This window comes from Hesperophylax consimilis, chromosome 1, assembly GCF_061612785.1.
Source record: "Hesperophylax consimilis isolate HC1 chromosome 1, BYU_Hcon_1.0, whole genome shotgun sequence".
Taxonomy (NCBI): domain Eukaryota; kingdom Metazoa; phylum Arthropoda; class Insecta; order Trichoptera; family Limnephilidae; genus Hesperophylax; species Hesperophylax consimilis.
In genome coordinates this window covers 41,826,279-41,847,825 of record NC_142836.1, presented here as the reverse complement: position 1 = coordinate 41,847,825, position 21,547 = coordinate 41,826,279, and the positions used below count along the sequence as shown (strand labels likewise).

At 36.0% G+C, this 21,547-nt stretch overlaps 2 protein-coding genes across 2 annotated transcripts; one reads left to right on the top strand and one right to left on the bottom strand.

Annotated features, from left to right (window-relative positions):
• Positions 1-5,224: 5,224 nt before the first annotated feature.
• On the bottom strand, positions 5,225-11,797 carry LOC149426927 (uncharacterized). The gene is made up of 10 exons (XM_089639159.1): positions 11,446-11,797; positions 10,635-10,798; positions 10,253-10,365; positions 9,544-9,668; positions 9,104-9,178; positions 8,856-9,015; positions 8,601-8,733; positions 7,903-8,102; positions 7,603-7,706; positions 5,225-6,229 (listed from the first exon to the last, which is right to left on the bottom strand). The coding sequence occupies exons 1-10, from the start codon at positions 11,620-11,622 to the stop codon at positions 5,408-5,410; spliced, it is 2,073 nt and encodes a 690-aa protein (XP_089495285.1). The 5' UTR covers positions 11,623-11,797; the 3' UTR covers positions 5,225-5,407.
• Positions 11,798-12,436: 639 nt separating this feature from the next.
• Chmp1 (charged multivesicular body protein 1) lies at positions 12,437-17,574 on the top strand. Its single transcript, XM_089639158.1, has 4 exons — positions 12,437-12,685; positions 13,226-13,470; positions 14,922-15,142; positions 16,064-17,574. The coding sequence occupies exons 1-4, from the start codon at positions 12,664-12,666 to the stop codon at positions 16,185-16,187; spliced, it is 612 nt and encodes a 203-aa protein (XP_089495284.1). The 5' UTR covers positions 12,437-12,663; the 3' UTR covers positions 16,188-17,574.
• Positions 17,575-21,547: the final 3,973 nt, after the last annotated feature.

Here is a 21,547-nt window from a genome sequence, read left to right as displayed (position 1 = left end):
ATATATACAAGAGAGTGTGGGACTACTTTAACTCATCCCACATATGATAACACTAAAATAATTACTCCGCCGCCTGAAGCCCCGGAGGAGCTAGGCGCGGACGGGAAGACGGCTCTCCGTCATTCTAGTTTCAACTTTCGACCAGACCACCACTCTCCACTACCACCGTCTCTGCGTTCGCATAACTTGTAAATTCATTTTCGCAAATAAATTCAACAAAGATCGCAGACCTTTATCTTTCAATCATCCGAATTCCTTGAACACAGATTTACGATACCGGCAGCCATCGTAAATTACACTCCACACATCGCTATCATACTGGCGACTCCACGCTGCCATAAGAGAAATAAGAACAATGACAAATAAAAATAAGATGAAAACTAAATAACATAATAGGCAGGTACCTAATGATGACATAAAAAGCATTAAATGAATAAGATAAATTAAAGTTAAATTAAATGATCGTCCATTAGGAAGGTCGCCGCATCGTCTGGATCCATCGCTCATTAAGTGGAGAGCTGAGCTACTCGGGAACAGCCATGATGTTGATGTTTGTTGATTTCATGTCCTGCCGCAGAAGCTGGCTAGTCGGTGGCGTGTGGCATACTGTGAACATTGTGGAGGCATTGCAGAACCTTGGTAATTGCATAAGTTCCTGTATGCGTTGTTGTAGCACACCTCGGCTTATCCCATTGCGCTACTGGATATTGTGTCCACAGGGTGTCATTAGGCTTTCCGGCTTGAACCCAGCAAAGGAATGCATGCCTTGAATGACGATACAAAGTTGAAACTTGATCATTGCATCCAGGAACAGTGTCATACTTTTTTTTGGATTCTTAATTTTTTTTATTTGGAGGTGTTATTATTGACAATAATTTATTTGGCGGGATGTTGTTAATTTTTTTTGGGATGAGTTTGCCTCCCATTTTCCAAAATCTCTTGGTCGATTTTGTATGTTGGATATAATGGGGATAAGATCCAGATCTATTTCCACAATTAGTGGGAGATGATTTGACCAAGTCGCATTGGAAGTGATGTTCACACTCCTCGCTGCACTATTCAGGCCCTGTGTAATAATGCATTTATCAAGACATCTAGTGCTTCTGTGGGCATCACTTACATAAGTGAATGTATCAGAGCTTAAATGCACAATGTCTGTACATGTATAGTTATTCTCTCTATAGAACTGAGCAAGTTCACATGCAAAAAGAGAGTTTATAAAATAAAGTATATATGTATAAACACACACAATGATTAGTTTAATTTTGAACCCTGAAGATGCTTGTGCTAAGCGAAAACAGTCAGTCATGGCAAATTAAATAAATAAAATTTCCTGGTTATAAACAAAGTAATTGTTTAATTTTCATCAATCCGTCAAACCACAAAGTGACTGCTTTATACCAAAATATTAAACTCCTCCAGTTTCCACTACCCGGAGGACAATTTCCCATAATTTTATTTTCGATACTTGAAAATGTTTTATCAATTTCACTATAAGGACAAAGTGAATCAGTTCTCCTCAGTGATTTCTGTACACAAAATAATAAACAGTAAAAATATCTCTCTCTCTCTCTGGTTTCAATCCTGGGATTGGTTTGCAGCAATTTTATCTAATCTCCTCTTCCATTCTTCCCTGTCTTGTGCGGCTTTTTTGACTTCTGCATATGATGAGCAGCGCACGTCCACCAGCAGGTCCTCCAGGTACTCTCGGTGTGGGCGTCCCCTAGAGTTGGTCCCCTCGGTCATACCCTCTATTATGACATGCAAGAGGCCTTCTTGTCGTATAACATGGCTGATCCATCTTGCACGCCTTTCGGACAAGGTCCTGAGCAGGTGCCTTCCTCCTTCGATTCTTTGGAGAATATCCTCATTTGTAACATGGTCTCTCCAGGAAATTCCGTTCAAATTGAAATAAAAATATGTTGAGGTAAAAAAATGTATTTTCTTGCTATAGGGGAATGGATCATGTGCTACAGCAGACTGTCTGGACTAATAAGTTTCTGACAGTCTGCTGTAGCACATGATCCATTCCCTTTTCTTGCTACATATAAGGGAATGGATCATGTGCTATTAAGTATCTATGTACAAAGCACTCTTTTTAGGGTGATTGTCTTATACAAAAGTATGTATGTATCTTCAGAAACGTATTAGTCCAGACAGTCTGCTGTAGCACATGATCCATTCCCTTATATGTAGCAAGAAAAGGGAATGGATCATGTGCTACAGCAGACTGTCAGAAACTTATTAGTCCAGACAGTCTGCTGTAGCACATGATCCATTCCCCTTTCTTGCTATAAGGGAATGGATCATGTGCTACAGCAGACTGTCTGGACTAATAAGTTTCTGACAGTCTGCTGTAGCACATGATCCATTCCCTTTTCTTGCTATAAGGGAATGGATCATGTGCTACAGCAGACTGTCTGGACTAATAAGTTTCTGAAGATACATACATACTTTTGTATAAGACAATCACCCTAAAAAGAGTGCTTTGTACATAGATACTTAATAAAATAAAAACTCAGTTTCAAGAGTAGTTACATATCTTTAATATTCATAAATATATTGTAAACAAACAACAGTACATAAATAATTATTAAATTGACATCAGTCATTCTCATCTCTTCTTCAACAAAAATTCATTATCGATATTATGCTGTAATTAAGAAATGTGTGATTATATTATGAGATGCTTATCCATTGGGATGCTCAGTAACCTAAAGTTGGCATTTTTGCCAACATAAAATACTATAATAATGAAGAAATTTTTACAAAGAAAAGATCCTGCATCTTTGAATATTTAATTTGAAATGAAACCCTGTTCATTTGTGTGCATCACTTTATTTAAATGAAACCCTGTTCATTTGTGTGCATCACTTTATTACTTAACCTTCGAAAAATTCCTTCTGCTCCTGAGATGACACGCCAGTGTTACCCACAAATTTTACTTTAATTTAACAACAGGTTTCCGGAAACTTTGAATTATTAACAAAGGGTTTCGATACGGCACTGAATGTAGGTAGTGAAGCATGTGGTAAATTATTTATTTTACTGTGGTAGGAATTCAACGTTTTAATATGCTATAAGCTTCTGAAGTAAATAACAACGGTTTCTTATGCATCTAATGAGGTTGCCATGTCACTACATACAACATTCATGTGTTGATAATTTGCCTATTTATTATACATAATAAACATAACATTTATTAAATAAACTCCTTATGCTAAAACATCACAAATAATATTGGTTAAGTCAAACAATTTTGCTACACGTCTTGTGCATATTTTTTCGTAACATGGTAATGTCTCAGATTCTGCGTATTAATAATATGTTTGCTATCAATCATAATGACATTAACAAAGAATAAAATGAAATTATTAGAATGATGATGAATGTGCGATTCATAAACAATATTTTGTGGGGATGTGTTAAGCACAGTATGCGCTCAATGTCGATGTGAAAGAAAGCCAGTGTCACCAATAACACTTTTTACTAGCCTCGGGAGAGACAATGAAAATGCCTGACATTTGTCGCCATTCCATTTGATTCACGTCAATTAAATAAGTAGTTTTTACAATAAAGCTATCGATATTTTAAGTTTGGCGGAGTATCCACAGAGTGCATTTCTGTAGTTGAAATTTAATAAAAGATTTTTAGTTTTGGCATGCCTACATCTTCTTCTGTGATTGTGGGTTGTGGCCAAAATTTGGTTTGAGAGATTATAGAGAATATCAGACATTTAAAAAATGATGACTTTATGATATATCTATGGCCTACCATCTTTTGCAAACAACCCAACAATATGTTGATACCCATGAAAAGAGTGGTTATAACGGAGCTCTCAGGGGCAGGACCTTAATATACACAGATTTTATAAACAACAAATTTTGCAACAACATCTATATGTACACTATGTTTATGAATTCCCTATGACAACGTCATTACTTGCTGTTAGGAGTATAAGGCTGGGAATAAGCTGATTGCTACAGGCAGTCGATATTCGAAATACACAGACTGCCGTATTTTTTCATAATGTTTATTTCTATGAGAAGTCTAAATCACTGCCTGAAGCTGCCTATATCGACTGCTTGTAGCAGTCCATGTATGGGTAGGGAGAGAGTTGAAAGATGCTGAAAACTCGGAACCCTGACATTTTAAATAACATTATTGGTGATCATTTTTATGTTCTTATTATGTAAAAATAATTTATTTATTTATACCAATCACATAACATGGCATTTTTTTTATTATGTAAAGATTTATTTTATATTAGCAGCATTTTGTGATTACGTTTGTCCAGTAAAGTTTTGATGGAAAAGCAGAGAATCTAAAAATATTAAGAAAAAATTATATAATTTTTTTTGCCTTTTAACTGTAGAAACAGAATGTTTCAATTGTATTTATTAAGATATGACCAGTCAAAAATGCCACGACACTGAAATATTGTATCTGTACAGTTGATCGACCATATTCGATCTACAGGTGGATAAAAGCTTTGTTCAGCATGGTGGATTTGGGTGGAAAAGACAATATTGCCTAGGCGAGTTGATGTGTGTTACCATCACGCTACCCATATCAAAATTCTTAGATATTTACATAATTTTTATTACTAATTAAATACATACTCGTATTTGTGATTTAAATAAATACAAATCACAAACTTGTGATACTTCGTCTAAAATAAAAAATCACATAGAATCACAACAGTTTTTGATTAATAAAAAAAATATAATCATGGAATTCTATAAACCTATCAATAGTGATGCAACAGTGGGTAAATACTAAGGACGGGTTGTTTCGGAGAATCTGAACAATTCATCAAATTTCAACGATCATTTTCAAGTTCTGTGAAAGATTTTTTCAAGTTCTGTTTTTATTTCAGTTTTGTCAAGCAACTAGCCTACAATGATATAAAAACAGAAATTGAATAAGGACGGGTTGTTTCGGAGAATCTGAACAATTCATCAAATTTCAACGTTCATTTTCAAGTTCTGTGAAAGACTTTTTCAAGTTCTGTTTTTATTTCAGTTTTGTCAAGCAACTAGCCTACAATGATATAAAAACAGAACTTGAATAAGTCTTTCACAGATCCCGAAAATGAACGTTGAAATTTGATGAATTGTTCAGATTCTCCGAAACAACCCGTCCTTAGTCTTTCACAGAACCCGAAAATGAACGTTGAAATTTGATGAATTGTTCAAATTTTCCGAAACAACCCGTCCTAAAAGAACGACTTTGGTTTTGTGCGTTATGATTCTATTGATGAGAGAAGTTGTTTTCTGTAAATATGAAATATTCGTTACAACTAATTATTATAACATACAATAAAACATATTAACATTAGATAAAAATTTGAAAGGAAGACCAAAATTTAAATACATATTATACATAAATGATGAAATATACATAATCACAGATCAAAATTAAGGATATAATCTTTAAGAGTTAGGGGCAGATTGAGTTTGCTGACGTTGACCGCTGGCCTTCTCTGAATGCACTGGTAAATCTTTAACCTCGCCATCTGCTTGAGGGAGCGCGGGGTTTTGTACAGTTCTTTGATGAGATTCACGAGATTCTCTGTGCTCTTGGCAGGTACTTGAGATATATATTGGGTATGCAGGCTTTTGAGGCAGGCATACAGAAATTCGTGTTCCATCGTAAAATAAAAGAGATAAATTACTTTAGCAAAATTAGAGTTAGGATCCATCAGAATGCTGTCTTTCTTCATGATTAAAGTTACGTAATAATAGAGGATATAGTTTTTGGAACCGTTTTTAAACGAGTTGCGGTTCTCGATGGCTTCGGGGGTGGGATAAATATGGCTGGCGTCTTGCGTGTCATTTTCGTTGACGAAAATAGAAACGAGGCTTTTGTTGGAAAGGTGCGTGTCAGGATCTGCTCCATGTTGTATGAGCGTGAGGCTGAGCTGATGTATGCACAGCAGATCCTCCACGGAGCGAATGTTCTGTACCATATCGGCGCAGCTCTGCAGGATGTGCTGCGTATTGACGGAGACACGCACGTTACAGTCCAGTCCGTGGTGCAATAGCAACACCAGCAGGTTCTGGATGAACTCGAAGTTCAGCTTCTTCTCGGGGGCGCCGCAGTTAAGGGTGATGTTCTCACTGATGGTGAAGATCAAGACATGGAGGGGGGTGAGATTGCAGCGGTAGGAGCAGTTGGGGTTGGCTCCGTATTCCAGCAGGATCCGGATGCAATTCAAGTAACAAACCTGTAACATACGCTATTTGTAATGTTAGCCCAGTCAACGGGTCACAAAAAGGGGGGTTACCGGTAAAAAGTGATGTAGTTCTGTATGTTGTATGTACCTACATCATTATGATCTAGATTTGCATCACTATTTTAGATTTTCACTAAATAACTCTAAAATAGTGCCCTACAAAAAAAAAATCATTACTTTTTTGTAGTCTTAAATTTGCGACAATTTATAAGATTTTCGGGTTCAGACGAAACAGACAAGAAGTGACTGTACAGTTAAGTCACAGATTTTGGGTTCAAACACAGACAAATGAATGTATGATTAAGTCATAGATCTTGGGTTTAGAGAAAAAACAAAAAAATATTTGCAGAACTTAATAATTATACAGGGTTTTCCAATAAGAGGTGTTATTTTGAATAGCCCGCTATTTTTTTTTTTTTTTTTTTTTTTTTTTTATATTTACTCCACACAGGAGGCCCTGAAGAAAATAATTTCCCTCAGGGCCTATGTCATCTTTGGGGATGCTGTGTGGAGGGTCTTTTTGTGGAGAGGAAGGAGTGAACATGGGTCTTGAAGAGTCCCATGTTGTAGGAGGGAGGAAACACAGAGGCCGGCAGTTCGTTCCACAGCCGAGCTGTTGAACTTAAGAACGAATCGTAGAAGCGACCCGTTCTCATGTGACAAGTGTCAACTGTGTACAAATGTTGGGCGCGCGTTTGGCGTGTATCCCGACTACGCACCGGTGCCGAAGGGATCAATGACGCTAGTTCTTCAGAGCATCTTCCATTGTAATACCGATAGAACAATGACAGATTTCGGTAGATGTTACTTATGAAGCTGTCATTTTTTGACATTTGACAAGTAGAAACTACGCCATTAATAAAAATGGAACGATACACGCTTCAACAATGCATTGAAATTATTAAAATTCACTTGAGTGAATCAAATGCAAATCATCTTGAGTGACGAGGCCCATTTCCACCTCGGTGGCTTCGTCAACAAACAAAATTGTCGCGTATGGGGCTCGGAAAACCAAAGAGTTATTGTTGAAAAGCCTCTCTATCCTCAACGTGTGACTGTTTGGTGCGGTTTATGGTCTGGCGGAGTCATTGGACCTTACTTTTTCGAAAATGAGGCTGGAGCAATAGTTAAGGTGAATGGATCGCTATCGAGAGATGATTAATGATTTTTTATGGCCGGAATTGGATGGTATTGATCTGGACAACGTTTGCTTTCAACAAGACGGCGCTACGTGCCACACAAGCAACGAAACCATTGATCTTTTACGATTGAATATCAAAATAACACCTCTTATTGGAAAACCAAGTATTATTAAATTTGATTTTAATAAAATTTTATCTACAAAATAGAAACAAATAAACAACCTTCATGGAATGCGTGAAATGATGTAGAGGATCCTTGTTGATAAGAGGCACGAGACAAACCATGATGGGGACGGAACCATCCCGCCCTACCATGTTAGGTTCCCCTGTAAAAAAAACAAATCCAATAATTCATTTCAATTGAAAATACAAAATGAATAAAAGGGTGTAAAGTTTTAAACATAGCTTGTAGCTATTATTACCACCTGACTTCATTTGACAACTCTTTATTCTTCAAACAGTTGAACTATATGGGGTCTTGTAATCTCTGCAGGGCGTAGCTACTAACTAGTGTCTGTTTACCTCCATGGGCTAGCATCATATTGAGCAGCTCGTAGCAGACATCCCAGTCGCGCACATGCCGCAACGTACTGGCCAGCGCACTGTTGCCAGACCGGTTAATGGAGGGATGTGCCCCCGCCGATAGAAGGTGGCGCGCAAGGTTCAGCGCGCCCCACTTGTTCCAGCGGTCGTAGCCGTAGCGCGCCTCCTCCAGAGCGTACCTAAAAACATCAACATATGCCTGCTTAGTTACAAATCTTTAAATGTACGTATTTAAAAATTACAAATGACATTTATTGGCAATGCCAACTGAAAATAAATCATCAATAAAAGAACTTTAATTTAAAATTAAACAGTAACTTTGTAAACATCACTTATGGGTAAATACTTAATGCCGACCGGGTTTCGCTACAACCGTAGCCTCATCAGGGCAGTATAATACTATAATATAGTATAATACTATAATACTATTACTATAGTATTATACTGCCCTGATGAGGCTACGGTTGTAGCGAAACCCGGTCGGCATTAAGTATTTACCCATAAGTGATGTTTACAAAGTTACTGTTTAATTTTAAATTATAATGTCACATCACAAAGTAACCGCTTCATATGAAGAAAAAAGAACTTTAATTTTGATGAATTGTTGATTCAAATTTTGTGAAACAACCCGTCCTAACTGTTACGGTAGCATGAAACATATTAAAAAGACAAATTACCTGACAATGAGAGCATGCAGCGGAGTATTGCCAAGACTGTCCGGAGCATTAATAACTTCCTTACAGCCGTGTTCCAACAGAAGTCTTACAGTACTCAGAGTGTCTTCAGCACTTTTTCTGGCCGCTAACAAAACTAAAAATATCATAATTATTTGAAACAATATATTTTTATTTCTTATTCATCCATGTGAAAGAAAGATTTGTTTGATATAGATAGTAGAAAATTAGTGTATTGTAAAATGTAAGATTACATACCAACATGTAAAAGAGTCATTTGTTGCGTACAAGTTCTAACAGAAGTGTCGGCACCGTGGTTTATTAATAACTCCAGGAATTTCAGATCGTGTAATACTGCTTGATGGATTGGATAGTATTCATCTTTGATCATGTGTAATTCTTCAGATCTAACGTTTACCTGTACAAAGATAAAAACCATATAGATTGGTATAAATGATTTCTTTTGAACGGAAACTATAACTTTAATTTTAATCAAAAATAATTACCAGGTGCTGTACGCAATTCCAAGCAGCTCTTTCGCAGGCTATATGCAGCAAAGGTTTTCTAACCCGGAAAGGAACCTGGAAATTGAAATTAATCATACTAATATGTAGTCATAATTAAAAGATGGCGTATTGACTGTTTGATTTATTTATGTGTTGATGGAAAAATGGTTTTCCAAAACTCATTGACAGTTAAAATGAAAATGTCGTTGTTTATTTCAATAAATAATCTAATTATGACAAACGACAAACATAAAAGGAAAAATAGTTGTCATATTATAGTTAGCAGAGATAAAATAAACATGTTACAAATGTAGGTTGTTTGTTTGTTTTTTTATAGTATTACATAATCACAAGTGGCTTAGATTTAAAATCAGGGATGTCGGTAAAATGGTACTAGCACAATTAAATCATAAAACATATATGTATTGACAAAGTCTTACCCATGGCTCTTCCATCTTCTGCATCAAGATATTGAGGATACCAATCTGGTCTCCGTCGATGGTGTAATAAATGGCATTTTGTATTTTTCCCAACTGCCTTCCAGGAATACCTCCATCGGACAGTGCTGTGTAAAAATTACATTTTCGTAAATTGATAAGTAAATATGATACAAGATATATTATTTTTGTATTGACACTGAAAAAAGATAGTTTTGATTGAAACAAAGTGAGAAATATTCATAAAAAAAAACAGCAACTCATTTTGTGTAGAAAAATGCAGAGTATGTAAAGGTATAATAAGAGTGCAATATTTCAAGGTTATAATGTATACATTTGGGGATTATGTATAAAACAATGTGGAGGTATTTCGTTAACAGAGTCGAAAAGTCCAAAGGTGTTAAATCCAATTCTGGTAACCAAACCGGGTGATGACACGACCAGGAGCAAACTAGTGGAATTAACTAATTCATTACGAATTGTGCCAATCAAACATTCATCATTTTGATAGCAATGTTTAACAATCAGGACGCATTGTTTTATTGTTACTCCCATCTGTCTCCAGTCATGTCATAATCATGTCATATCATGACTGCCAAACCGGCGCGCAATTCAAATATTGCGTTCTTATTGAAACAGCTTTATTTTTATTTAATATTCCGAGGTCACTAAGAGGGTTATTCAAATAATTTATAATTAATAAAAAACTTACAAAATTTGCCACTTTCTTCACAGTTGTGTGGGTGCGTACCCGGAAAGCACATGCGGGCCTCTGCATCAATACGTGCTCCATAACGTAATAACAATTCCACGCACTCTTCATACCTGTACACAAATATAATATATTTAAGAACTATCACTAAATTGTATGTACATGTTTGGGAGTCACACAATTCATAAATAGTAGTCTCTTAGACAAAAACTTGGCAATTTTAAATACAAAATTAACAATGGTCCTATCTGACAGAGCACTGTTACAGATAATGAGCTCTGAAGTAGTTTTCTCTTGAGCACAATATTGCATAATATTGGTGTTTCAGATTGAACCTTGTTGTTATAGTTAGCACTAGGCCAGAATAGGAGGAATACGGTACCCTTTGAGACAAGCGATGTGAAGTGGGAGGGAGCAGGGACACCTGTTGACGTCCAGGTTGTGCCTCGTGAGGAGCCATCGCACCAGCTCAATGTGGTTCAGCCCCACGCACTTCTGCAGAAGGTTGTAGCCGGCCTCATCGTGGACTGATAGAATATTTTCATGCTGTAAAACATTAGTATTTGTAGTAATGACAACCAATTGACAAAACATGTATAGTTTGAGATGAAGGCATCGAGGAGTGTTTTTGGTAAAATCAAAGACAACTGTATCACGAAGAAGTTAAAGAATGGAATGCAAGGGTTTGGATGATGAAAGGAGTGTAAGGTATGACTTGTAAGTAGATGGATAAAGAAGTTGGGGACGCTTCAGGAAAACATTGCATGATCAAGTGGATCAAATACTAGAGTTGGAATAAAAGAAAATTATGTGGCATTCTACCTTTTTTATCTACCACTGCGGTGAATTGGCATGATAACGCGTATTTTGTATATTATTCTGAAGTGCAGAAGTACAAAAGGTCTCATGCTATACATATGTTGTATGTGTCATACAGAGTGTTATCTACATAGTATTATACGTTTTAAATGCATCAATACTAAAATTATTTCAATAATTATGTGAGTAGCTTTTGCAAATTTCTGTAATACACAATCACAGAAGGTAAACATATCCTTACTGAATTTATCCCATATGTAGAAGGTACTGAAGAAATGTTATATAAGTAGGTAAAGTGCAACGAATTCACCCAGGTAAAAAAATAAGTTTGATAATGAGAGCAAGTAGGGGATTTTACAGGTAAACAAGCTTACCTTGGGGATTTGAACTAATAATGCCTCCAGTCTTTGTAGTGACACTTTGGGATTGGCAACCAAGGCGTTAATAATGATCTGGACTTTGGAAGCTGTCGCTTCTGATATTCTGTGCCCATGACTATGGGATAATAAAGCGCTGCCGTTCTGGAAAACTTGGCTCAAACAACCGCCCATTTCTATACCAGAAATATTATCATTTCATTAGTTACAGCCATGTTTGAAGAGGTCCTAGTATTGCAAATTAATGGTTTATTCTGTATATTCAACGCAAATGTAAGTCAGTAACAGCAGAAATAGAATTCGCGAATGTTATTTATTGTTTGACGTTAATCTCGACACAATTCGACAAAATTTGACATATGAGTAAAACGATGGGGTTGCCATTGGTTGCCTTGATAGATAATAATTTATATTGATAACAGTATTAATTTACAATATTTATTATTTTTTTACGAAGGATCAAAAATTTACTAGTCACATAAAAAAGTTATGATAAATTATTTGATATGCTTTAGACTAGAATGGCTTTATAATCACTTAAAATAAGATTTAATCAGAGTTGTATTTCGAATCGAGTATTTTTCATGCCGAACTAAATTCCAGTTAAATTACTAGTTGTTTAGAAAATATTTCGATTTGTCTTTAGTTTAGCTTTAGACAAAAAAATAATAAATCTCAGATCTTCAGCTTATAACAACAAAATATTATATTTAAGGATTCTACAAACTGTTATTCGTGAAGAGCCATGCACCAGCTCAATGTGGTTCAGCTCTTACACTTTTACAGAAGGTTATAAAAAATCTTTTGAAACAACTAAATCATATCAGGTGCAGTTTTTATTGTTTGACAAAAGAAAAATATCCATTAAATGATTTAAAAAAATATGATGATTTATAAAATATATATATATATTACAGACACCACTGTTTTCATAGGTCGGGTAACCCTTCAACCGTAGACGAAAAAACTGACAATACCAAAGCGAGTGGTATATTTATGACCAAAGCCAACCAAAGCTAAGATAACATTGTTTAGTTGTTTACTGCGAATCTGACTCAGAATTCAGAATATTTTTCCTGTCACTGTCACATTTTGATAACGAATTTCATCAACTGGAGGGATTATTTGCGTTAACCTGTGTTGAAAGCTAGATCTGTGCAATCAACTTTCTCAAGATATTTTAGTGTTGTGAAATCTATCAAAACGGGGAACGAGATGTCTACTTCTGTGATGGAAAGTATCCTTTTAACGATGACTCATAATATGTCAACATTTACACCAAGGTTTGATTTAAAATTATTCAATTATTTTTACTCCGTTCGTATTTTCGATTTGACAATCAAAAGTAAATGTGAACCAACAATATTATTAGCTGCAGACAGTATGATACAATTGGAATCTTTGATGGCGAGTGTCGGTATCTTTCACCTTGACTTAATGACTGAATAACCAAGTAGATTAATTAGTTTGACGGAAGACGGAAATATGTGTTCATGAGTGGAATGTGGAATTTATGTTTTGGCAAAGTTGGTTATTGGATTTTCAATGTTAATATGCATCCATAATGGTAGGTACTCTTTTCTGCTAACAAAACCAATCCTAATGTAAACTAGTTTATTATAATTGCAGTTATCTGTAAATTAGACGTATTTGCGCAACCATCTGTGGGAATATGGGGTTTGATTTGAAGTCAATAATAGGCTTTTTCTTCCACTATGTTCATATTTTATCATTATTATGTTTTCTATGCAATACATTTCTTAACCAACCTTCACAGAGCATATGTTTAATTTAAAATTTGCCGTAAAAGAATTAGAACGAAATTCAAAAAAATGTGAAAAGGAGGAACGGATCGAGAAGACCAAAACGAAGAAAGCCATCCAGAAGGGCAACATGGAGGGGGCACGGATACATGCAGAGAATGCCATACGACAGAAGAACCAGGCACTCAACTATCTCCGGATGTCCGCAAGAGTGGATGCGGTGGCCAGTAGAGTTCAGACTGCTCTTACTACAAGAAAGGTAAAATTACTACTTGCAAATTGTTTAAATTAAAACCGGGATCACACCGGATCTATTCCATGATCTATTTCATAGAACCTTTGAAATAGATCAGTGAGAACAGGCTTTTCTATGGAATTGAAACCCAAAGTCGAATCGAATTCAACTTTCGTTCTATAAATTGACCACAGATTATCGTAGAATATAGTGGGAACGCAGCATAATGTAATCTTTTAGTTTGAAATTGGAATGTCTGTAAATTGAATCGCTAGTTTGTTTTGTTTATGTTTGTTGAACTTTAAGTTACCTAAAGTTAGTTTCGAACTTTTGAGCATGTTTCTTTTTTGTACAGCTTGACATGGTTAACTTTGCAGTACCGACGTATTTTACTTTGAACAAATGCCCCAGAATATTAAAAACACGTCCAACTCCGGTAAAATATTGGCAGTATTTGCTTGCATTCATTGAAATTTCAGCGCCCTTCCTGTGGAACACCAGTTTCCTTTGGAACACCAGACGCTTTTTGAGGGAAATCAAAAATGAACTCTAAAGTGTTTCAAGTGCAAGCGATTCTGTTAAACATTTGTATGCACTTTCTCATGGCATACAGGTTTAAATCGTATATCAAAAAATTCCAGCTAGGGTGAAATTCCAATCCCAGCAGCGCATGAATGGTTTGTCGGCGGGAAAAAACTCTTGTCACTGGTGCACAAACGGTTTTCCAGAGGTGAAGGTGATTTTTTAATTAAACGAAACTTTACAAATCATCCAATTATTATTATCATTATTTATACCTCTGTCCTTAGAGTCACTAGTGTAGCGTGGCATAATCACGCATAAAATCCATTAACCACTCGAGTGATGGGTGTTCGGTTTTTGATTTAATTAATATAATTCCTCAAAATATTAATACAAATGCATGAAAGAAACGAACCTCACAATTCGTGCCGCTAGGAGGCGCTAGTGGCGCTAGACTGTGTGTAGCATACTGCCATAGAATGTGTAGAAGATGTCAGAGGTTGGTGGTATTATAAATATTCTACAGTATTTGCTTTGAGGTACTAAAGAAAAAGCTATTTTTTGTATCTATTGTTCTTTTGTATCTACACTAGCTATGCTGCTGATATTGAAAAACATGTGAGAGTGAAGTTTTTTGAATTATTACAAAACAATTACAAAAAAAAGGCTTGTAACAAATTGGTTTCTTAGGACGGGTTGTTTCGGAGTATTTGAACAATTCATCAAATTTCAACATTCATTTTCAAGTTCTGTGAAAGATTTTTTCAAGTTCTGTTTTTATTTCAGTTTTGTCAAGCAACTAGCCTATAATGATATAATAACAGAACTTGAATTGGACTTTCACAGATCCCAGAAATGAACGTTGAAATTTGATGAATTGTTCAAATACTCCGAAACAACCTGTCCTTAATTTCATATACAGAATGTAATCAACATAATATTTTGATTTTAAGGTCACAAATTCCATGGCGGGAGTTGTGAAGGCTATGGATGCAGCCATGAAGTCCATGAATCTGGAAAAGATATCTGGGCTCATGGATAAGTTCGAAAGCCAGTTTGAAGATTTGGACGTCCAGTCGTCCTACATGGAGAACGCCATGTCCCAGACCACCACTACCTCTGTCCCACAGGGAGATGTAGACAATCTCCTGCAGCAAGTGGCCGATGAAGCTGGGTAAGATATTAAACAACATTAGAGTAAAGGACACGCAAATCATCATCACGAGTGCCAATCTGTGAATATTGTAGCGCCATCATTGTAAATTAGTTTAACGAATTCATTCCCAACGCATTGGATTACGTGTGATTAAAGTGGTGCCAAATACGCTTTGCGCATAATGCACGGGATGAGTTATATATCTGCACTGCTCTAACAGGTTATTTACCATTATAATCTTGTCTCACTCATGTCACCGTTTCGGCCGGCCGAGATGTCTCGATATGCACGACTCGTTTGCGCGGTAGTCTCATACTAGAAGATAGCTCAAATAGTAACCTCTAATGATGGCTGGGGCACATATGTCGTAAGTGATGAATGTGAAACCTGAAGACAAGCAGTGCAATGCACAAATGCACAAAACCAAAAAACTGCCTCTGATGTCAATGCCTTGTTGAATTTTGGATCGTACATTACTATATAACTAATATTATTGTTTTTATTTTTATTTTAAATATTAAATTAGAGATATAAATTGGCCAAAATATAGGTAGGGTATAGCCCAAGGTGTCTTGTGGAATAAGCGCACCGGATATTGTGCCGTATTAAACTCCCCCCTTATTTATCCAAAGCTAGAGTCTTGTGGTGTTGATTTTAATATTTGCAAATAAAGTTTCGATTTTGAAATTAGCCCTTTATTCAAATTGATTAAATGCACATCTTTGAATATATTTACGACTGATGAAAATGTTTGCTCAGATTTCCAAAGTAATACAAAATTACGCAAATCAAGATGCAATGCACGCCCCTGTCTACCCTGCTGGTGTGTGAAAGATACAAAAAAGTCAATCAAATTGGAATGATTTGAATTACGACATATCAATGAAATTATAGCGTATTAATATGAAGATTATTGCTTACGTTTTATGATTTTTTCAGATTGGAATTAAACATGGAGCTGCCCCAGGGTGTTGCCGGCAGTACTATCGGTACCAGCACGGCAGTTTCACAGGAACAAGACGAGCTCACACAAAGACTGGCGAGACTTCGGCAAGCAGAATAAAACTTATTCACCTACCACTTTCCAAAGGCGAAAACCATTCGTCGACATCTATTTATAATTATTATATATATCCACATACTATGTTGTTGATACGTGGTATAGAATATTTTAATTATAACACCATTTAGTTTAATAATGCAGTATACTCTAAGCAACATTTTCAAATATCGATGTAATTTTTTTTCCGTGGAAAAAATATTGAAAGTGTGATCATTCCCTAGAAGCGTCTAGGGATTTTTGTAGGGACAGAGGGTGACCCATATAATATTTTACAAGGGGTTTTAAAACAAAAGTATTTGTATGTTAACTTCTCAAGCACCAAAGGTACATATTGGATACAAAAAAATTATATTCGTATACATAGTAATCTGACAGGTACTAACAGTACTCTGTTTGTGGAATTTTTACCTTTGACACACTACAAAGGTAGGTCACGGGAGCTCATCATTTCAAAGGTTAAAATCTGTACCTGAGAAGCTAATGGATCTACTATACACAAAAATATTAATTATTTTAAATGTCATTTCGTTTAGATATTTTGACATTAATGTTAAATTTAATAATGAAAAAGAATTTTACAAACTTTGGTAAAATGTTTTAAAAGCGGGCCATACCTTTTTATTTGTATTGTTTTAGGAATTGGTTATATGTACATATTTGTATTATTTCCACAATGTTAAACATTGCTAATGCAGCCTTAAAAAAAGAGAATAATAATTGCATATTTTTTTTATCGGAAATCGAAATAATATAATAATACTTAGGACCCCTAGGCACGAGCAACTTTAGACAACTATTTCAAAATCCATACAAATTCAAAAGTTTCGCTAGTGTCGCATTGCCTCGTGTGCACTCCTCCATGTACCGTAATGTGTTTGATACATTCAACTGTTGCCGCAATTAAAGTTGCTTCTGTGCGCCTGGGCATAATGTTTAAGTCAGTGGATCCTTTGCGTTTTTTATAATAAATATAAGATATTCTATGCAAATGATATATAATTCCTAGAGCTTCTTAGCAATTGCGCCCTGGTTGCACGTTTCATAAGTACCTATGGTATCGCTGGTGTTGGGAGTATACCCAATATTAACAGTAATTTCTCAGCTTTTAAAAACCACTCATTTAAACGCTTAATCCTGAAAGGACCTTATTTAGAAGATAGGTGCAGTAGATACAGAATAGGCATGAATGTGGATATTTTATTATTATGATGATTAATAAAAATGAGAAAAATTTGAAAATAAAACTATTTCTCAATATGTATTATAATATTATAAAAAAATTGCTTTTAAAATGAACAGCAAGCTTTAAAATACACAAAAAAAAATGTGCTGTACTTTTTTGTAAGTTATAAAATTTCATCAAGCAATGCAAATAAATATGATGTTACGTTTTATAATTGCGTTTTTTATTTACGTAGACCAGGGGTCTCCAAACTTTTCAGCCGGAGGGCCACATTGACTACTCCAGTGAGTTCGGAGGGCCAAAACCGTTTTAATTTCTAGACACCCATATTTTCTGTCCTAGGGGGGGGGGGGTAGACAATAGAATTTTCAGGGATGAAAATATAGCTTTAGATAACGTAGCTTTGAAGATAATTTTTGATACTCGTTTCTCAGACCTTGATATCATTGCGAATCAAATAAAGATTTTTCAAAAAAATCCTCTTGATATATTCGCGCGATACTTGTTGACGCAATGTATTGGTGCCAAGTACCTCGCCAACGAGCATATTTATTTATTCGCACGAAAAAATTCGCAGAGTTTTCGCCCCTTCTGAGCAAGGTCTTAGCCATTAGCTGTCGCGGGTCCTTGATGACACTGGTCATAAGATGTCGCGGGCCGGATGGAAGCCACTGGCGGGCCGGATACGGCCCGCGGGCCGTAGTTTGGAGACCCCTGACGTAGACCAAAAGTAAAAGGGTATAAGTAACATAAAGATTAATAAAAACTATGTATTGCAAATGTTTCAACCTTTTTAATTTTTATGTGACTCTTGTTTGGTGAACATTATCAGGCTTGCGGAAGCAGTCGAGGGCACCCACCACTTCTCCGAACCGTTTTAAGGACCAGATGAATCCCGCCATCAGTTCTCACATCTACTTATAAAATAAGACTCTACTTTTGTTAAAACGAAGTTACAATCAAATGATTCTATAAGCCCACAACTGTACCTACACGGCACAACATTCATTTATACATACCAAAAAGCTCATGGAAGCGGAGAGGAGAAGACGTGGAAGAGAGAGATTGAGAGTGAAAACTACCTGGTTATTTAGTTTTGGTCACAGAAGCAATTTGGGAGGCGAGTTTGAGTGCCGCGTCCCGTGAAGCATTTATTGGATAACCAAAACCTCAGCCATAGGTCAGCCCAAATGTCATCATGTTCATTAGGTGAGGTTCAGGATGTGCCTGCCCACCAGCTGCGTGGCGTGCCAGATCGGGAGAAGCTGGTTTGGGGAGACCCTTTGACCTCTCCAACTGGTCTCTCGACTCATAGCCTTGCGCCGCAGCGGGAGGTATATATTCAAACGTCACTCTGATGATGGACACACTGATCCCTAGATTCCTACCTACAACCTCATCTTTTTCTTTCCCCGAACTTCTACTATCTACACCTATAAGAAAACAGTTTCCAAATGCAATTTGAGAAATATTTATGATTATTTTTTATATGAAATGACAAAAAACCGAGATAACTCTAACCTTTATAATACATTTTTCTAATAAAATGTGTATGGCCTGGTTCCCACTATGCCGGACCGGCAGATCTGCCAGGCCGGTAAAACTGCCGGAAGGGCTAGTGGCTGTACAATTTATATGTAGCTATTCACATTATCCCGGGTCCGGCATTTTTGCCGAGCCCGGCATTTTTACCGAGCGTTTTGTCACTGCGAAAGTGCCGGTAGAACCACCGGACCGGAGTAATGTGAACGAGTTTGTGCCGGTATCCGGCTGTCCCCGCTCGCCGCGCCCGTGCTCCGGGCTCCCCTCTCGTCATCGGCTCGCATTTTTTGAAGAAAGTAGACGTGTTCGCCCTGCTCGTTTAAATCTTTTTATCAGTATTCAAATGTGTACCTCCATACGGACGTAGGAGATTAAAGCCTTCAGACACTCATTTTCATAAATCCGTCATTCTATCCAAATATTTCTTTTTTTCATTTTTTTTATACTGTAATTGTTATATTATCTAGCGATTCCGTTCATTCAATTTTTCTATTGACTTGCCTACCAATGGATAATGGACAATATCAGCGGGAACATAACAAGTCAATCGGTTTAATTGTTGGCAGATGAATCATCTAAATGCGTTTAAGATTGACGATTGATTTTATTCATTAATTTCATTCATTTAACATATATATCCAGCTAACAATAAAAAACACCCTAATATAATAGAACTTCCTTCTTCTTCTGGCGTTAGTAAGATTAGATTGTTAATATTAATTTTAGTTGTAAGTTGCTAAATATGTAAATACTCGTATATATGTCGTTAATATAGTAGTTATAGGCCTTAGTCGTAAGTCACTAGATATAAGTCTTAGAGATAAGTCAGTAGTTCTAGTATTAACTATTTAAGAAATATATTTGTACAGCGTCCTTGAGGTGATTTCTCACGAAAACGGCGCTATATAAATCAGCCAAATATTATTATTATTAGTTTAAACGGTAATTCCTCGTGCAAGTTTTCATGAAGCGGTCTAGGCTTTGGTACATTTAAAGTACCATCATTGATCTTTTGGCAAAATTTACTATCCTTTAATATAGTAGAATCGCATTCCTTGCCATATGAGCCCACACTAATAAAAATAAAACGGTACTCTGAATCAACAACTTCCATTAATACAAAAGAATAATATTCCTTGTAATTAAAGAACATAGAACCACTCTCGGCTGGTTTCAAAATTCTAATATGTTTGCCATCTACTGCTCCAACACAGTGAGGAAAGTTGGCTTTTCTTTCGAATCCTGAAGCGATGTCCTCCCATTATCTTTCCGGCTCCGGTGTGATGTGAACACTCTTGTCCGGTGTCCGGTTTCCGGCAGATCTGCCGGTCCGGCATAGTGGGAACCCGGCCTATGTGTTTTTTATTTTGTACGTTATCAGTAATTTTAGTTAGAAAAAACGTAAGGTGAGCTTTTTTTAAAAACTTTTTTTTGTTTGCATTCAAAATTTGTAAATTAAAAAAATTATATGTTGATTTCTAGTAATAAAATTGGAAAGCTTATTTCATCACCTTTCAACAACAGTATATTAAATTTATTTAGATTTTATTGCACAGCAAAAATACTCTGACCTTCAGACAGAATATGTCATAAGGCCTGAGTGTTAAAAACAATCTAAAACCTACCGCACATTCCGAAACGTTTCCAATTGACTACAACATTATGACATGGAAAACGCCACTGGCTGGTTAGAAGGCTAGCACCAATGTTGCCTGGCGTGACATCAACGCCGCAATATTCACAAATAGAAATGAACATGTCTTGGCAACAAATCGAAAAATGTACATTTTAAATCAAAGAAAATTTATTGGTCAACTTTTTTTTTGTGTGACACTTTACAAGAGCACTATATATCTATATAGTATCATCATCATCATCACTTTTGGCTCTACAACCCCTGGTGGGTCTTGGCCTCCTCAAGAGTCTTCCTCCACTCATCTCGGTCCCGCGCCAGCTCTCTCCAGTTTCGAAGCTCCAAGGCAGACAAATCTTTGAGGACGTTGTCGCTCCATCTTAACCCTTAAATGCATACTGTTGCAAAACTGCAACATACCGTTCAAACCACCTTTAACTCTTTGGTGTATACTTAATGCATGCCGTTTTAGAATTATTAAGTTCACGGTAATATATTTTATTGAGTGGCATCACCTTTTTTTTCTTTCGCGAATGTCAAATGTCACTTTTTCTTTAACAAAGTGAAGATTCTCGAAAATTGGTTGGAGGTTAGAATTACAGTTTGGTTTTGCTGTTATTATTTTGATTTTCTTAGGTAAGTAGATACAATACTTATATGTAATAACACGTATTTTTCCGGTACACTTATTAGTTTTGAGATTTTTTTTTAGGTTTTTTATTTTTTTTTCATACGTAAATTGTTCATATTATTTTTTATTAAATACATGGTGTTGTAAATTTGCAACAATTTTTTTTTTTATCAAATATCATTAAAAAATTACAAAAAAAATAAATTCTTTATATTTCCTTGCATATGCATGTAAATCTACAAAATATTTTTTTTTCCACAAAAATTAATAAATCATGCATTAACCTTGGCCTTCCCAGGCTCCTTCTCCCTATCGGTCTTGAGCTCAGCAGGGACTTTGGTTCTTGATGCTCGGTCATTCTCTCACTATCT

Coding starts and splice junctions, on each gene's coding strand:
- Chmp1 (XM_089639158.1), top strand. CDS start 12,664: ATGTCTACTTCTGTGATGGAAA. Junction 12,686..13,225: donor GTCTACTTCTGTGATGGAAA/GTATCCTTTTAA, acceptor CAACCTTCACAG/AGCATATGTTTAATTTAAAA. Junction 15,143..16,063: donor CAAGTGGCCGATGAAGCTGG/GTAAGATATTAA, acceptor TGATTTTTTCAG/ATTGGAATTAAACATGGAGC.
- LOC149426927 (XM_089639159.1), bottom strand. CDS start 11,622: ATGGGCGGTTGTTTGAGCCAAGTTTTCCAGAACGGCAGCGCTTTATTA. Junction 9,016..9,103: donor GGAATTGCGTACAGCACCTG/GTAATTATTTTT, acceptor ATCTTTGTACAG/GTAAACGTTAGATCTGAAGA. Junction 6,230..7,602: donor ATTTCACGCATTCCATGAAG/GTTGTTTATTTG, acceptor CGTATGTTACAG/GTTTGTTACTTGAATTGCAT.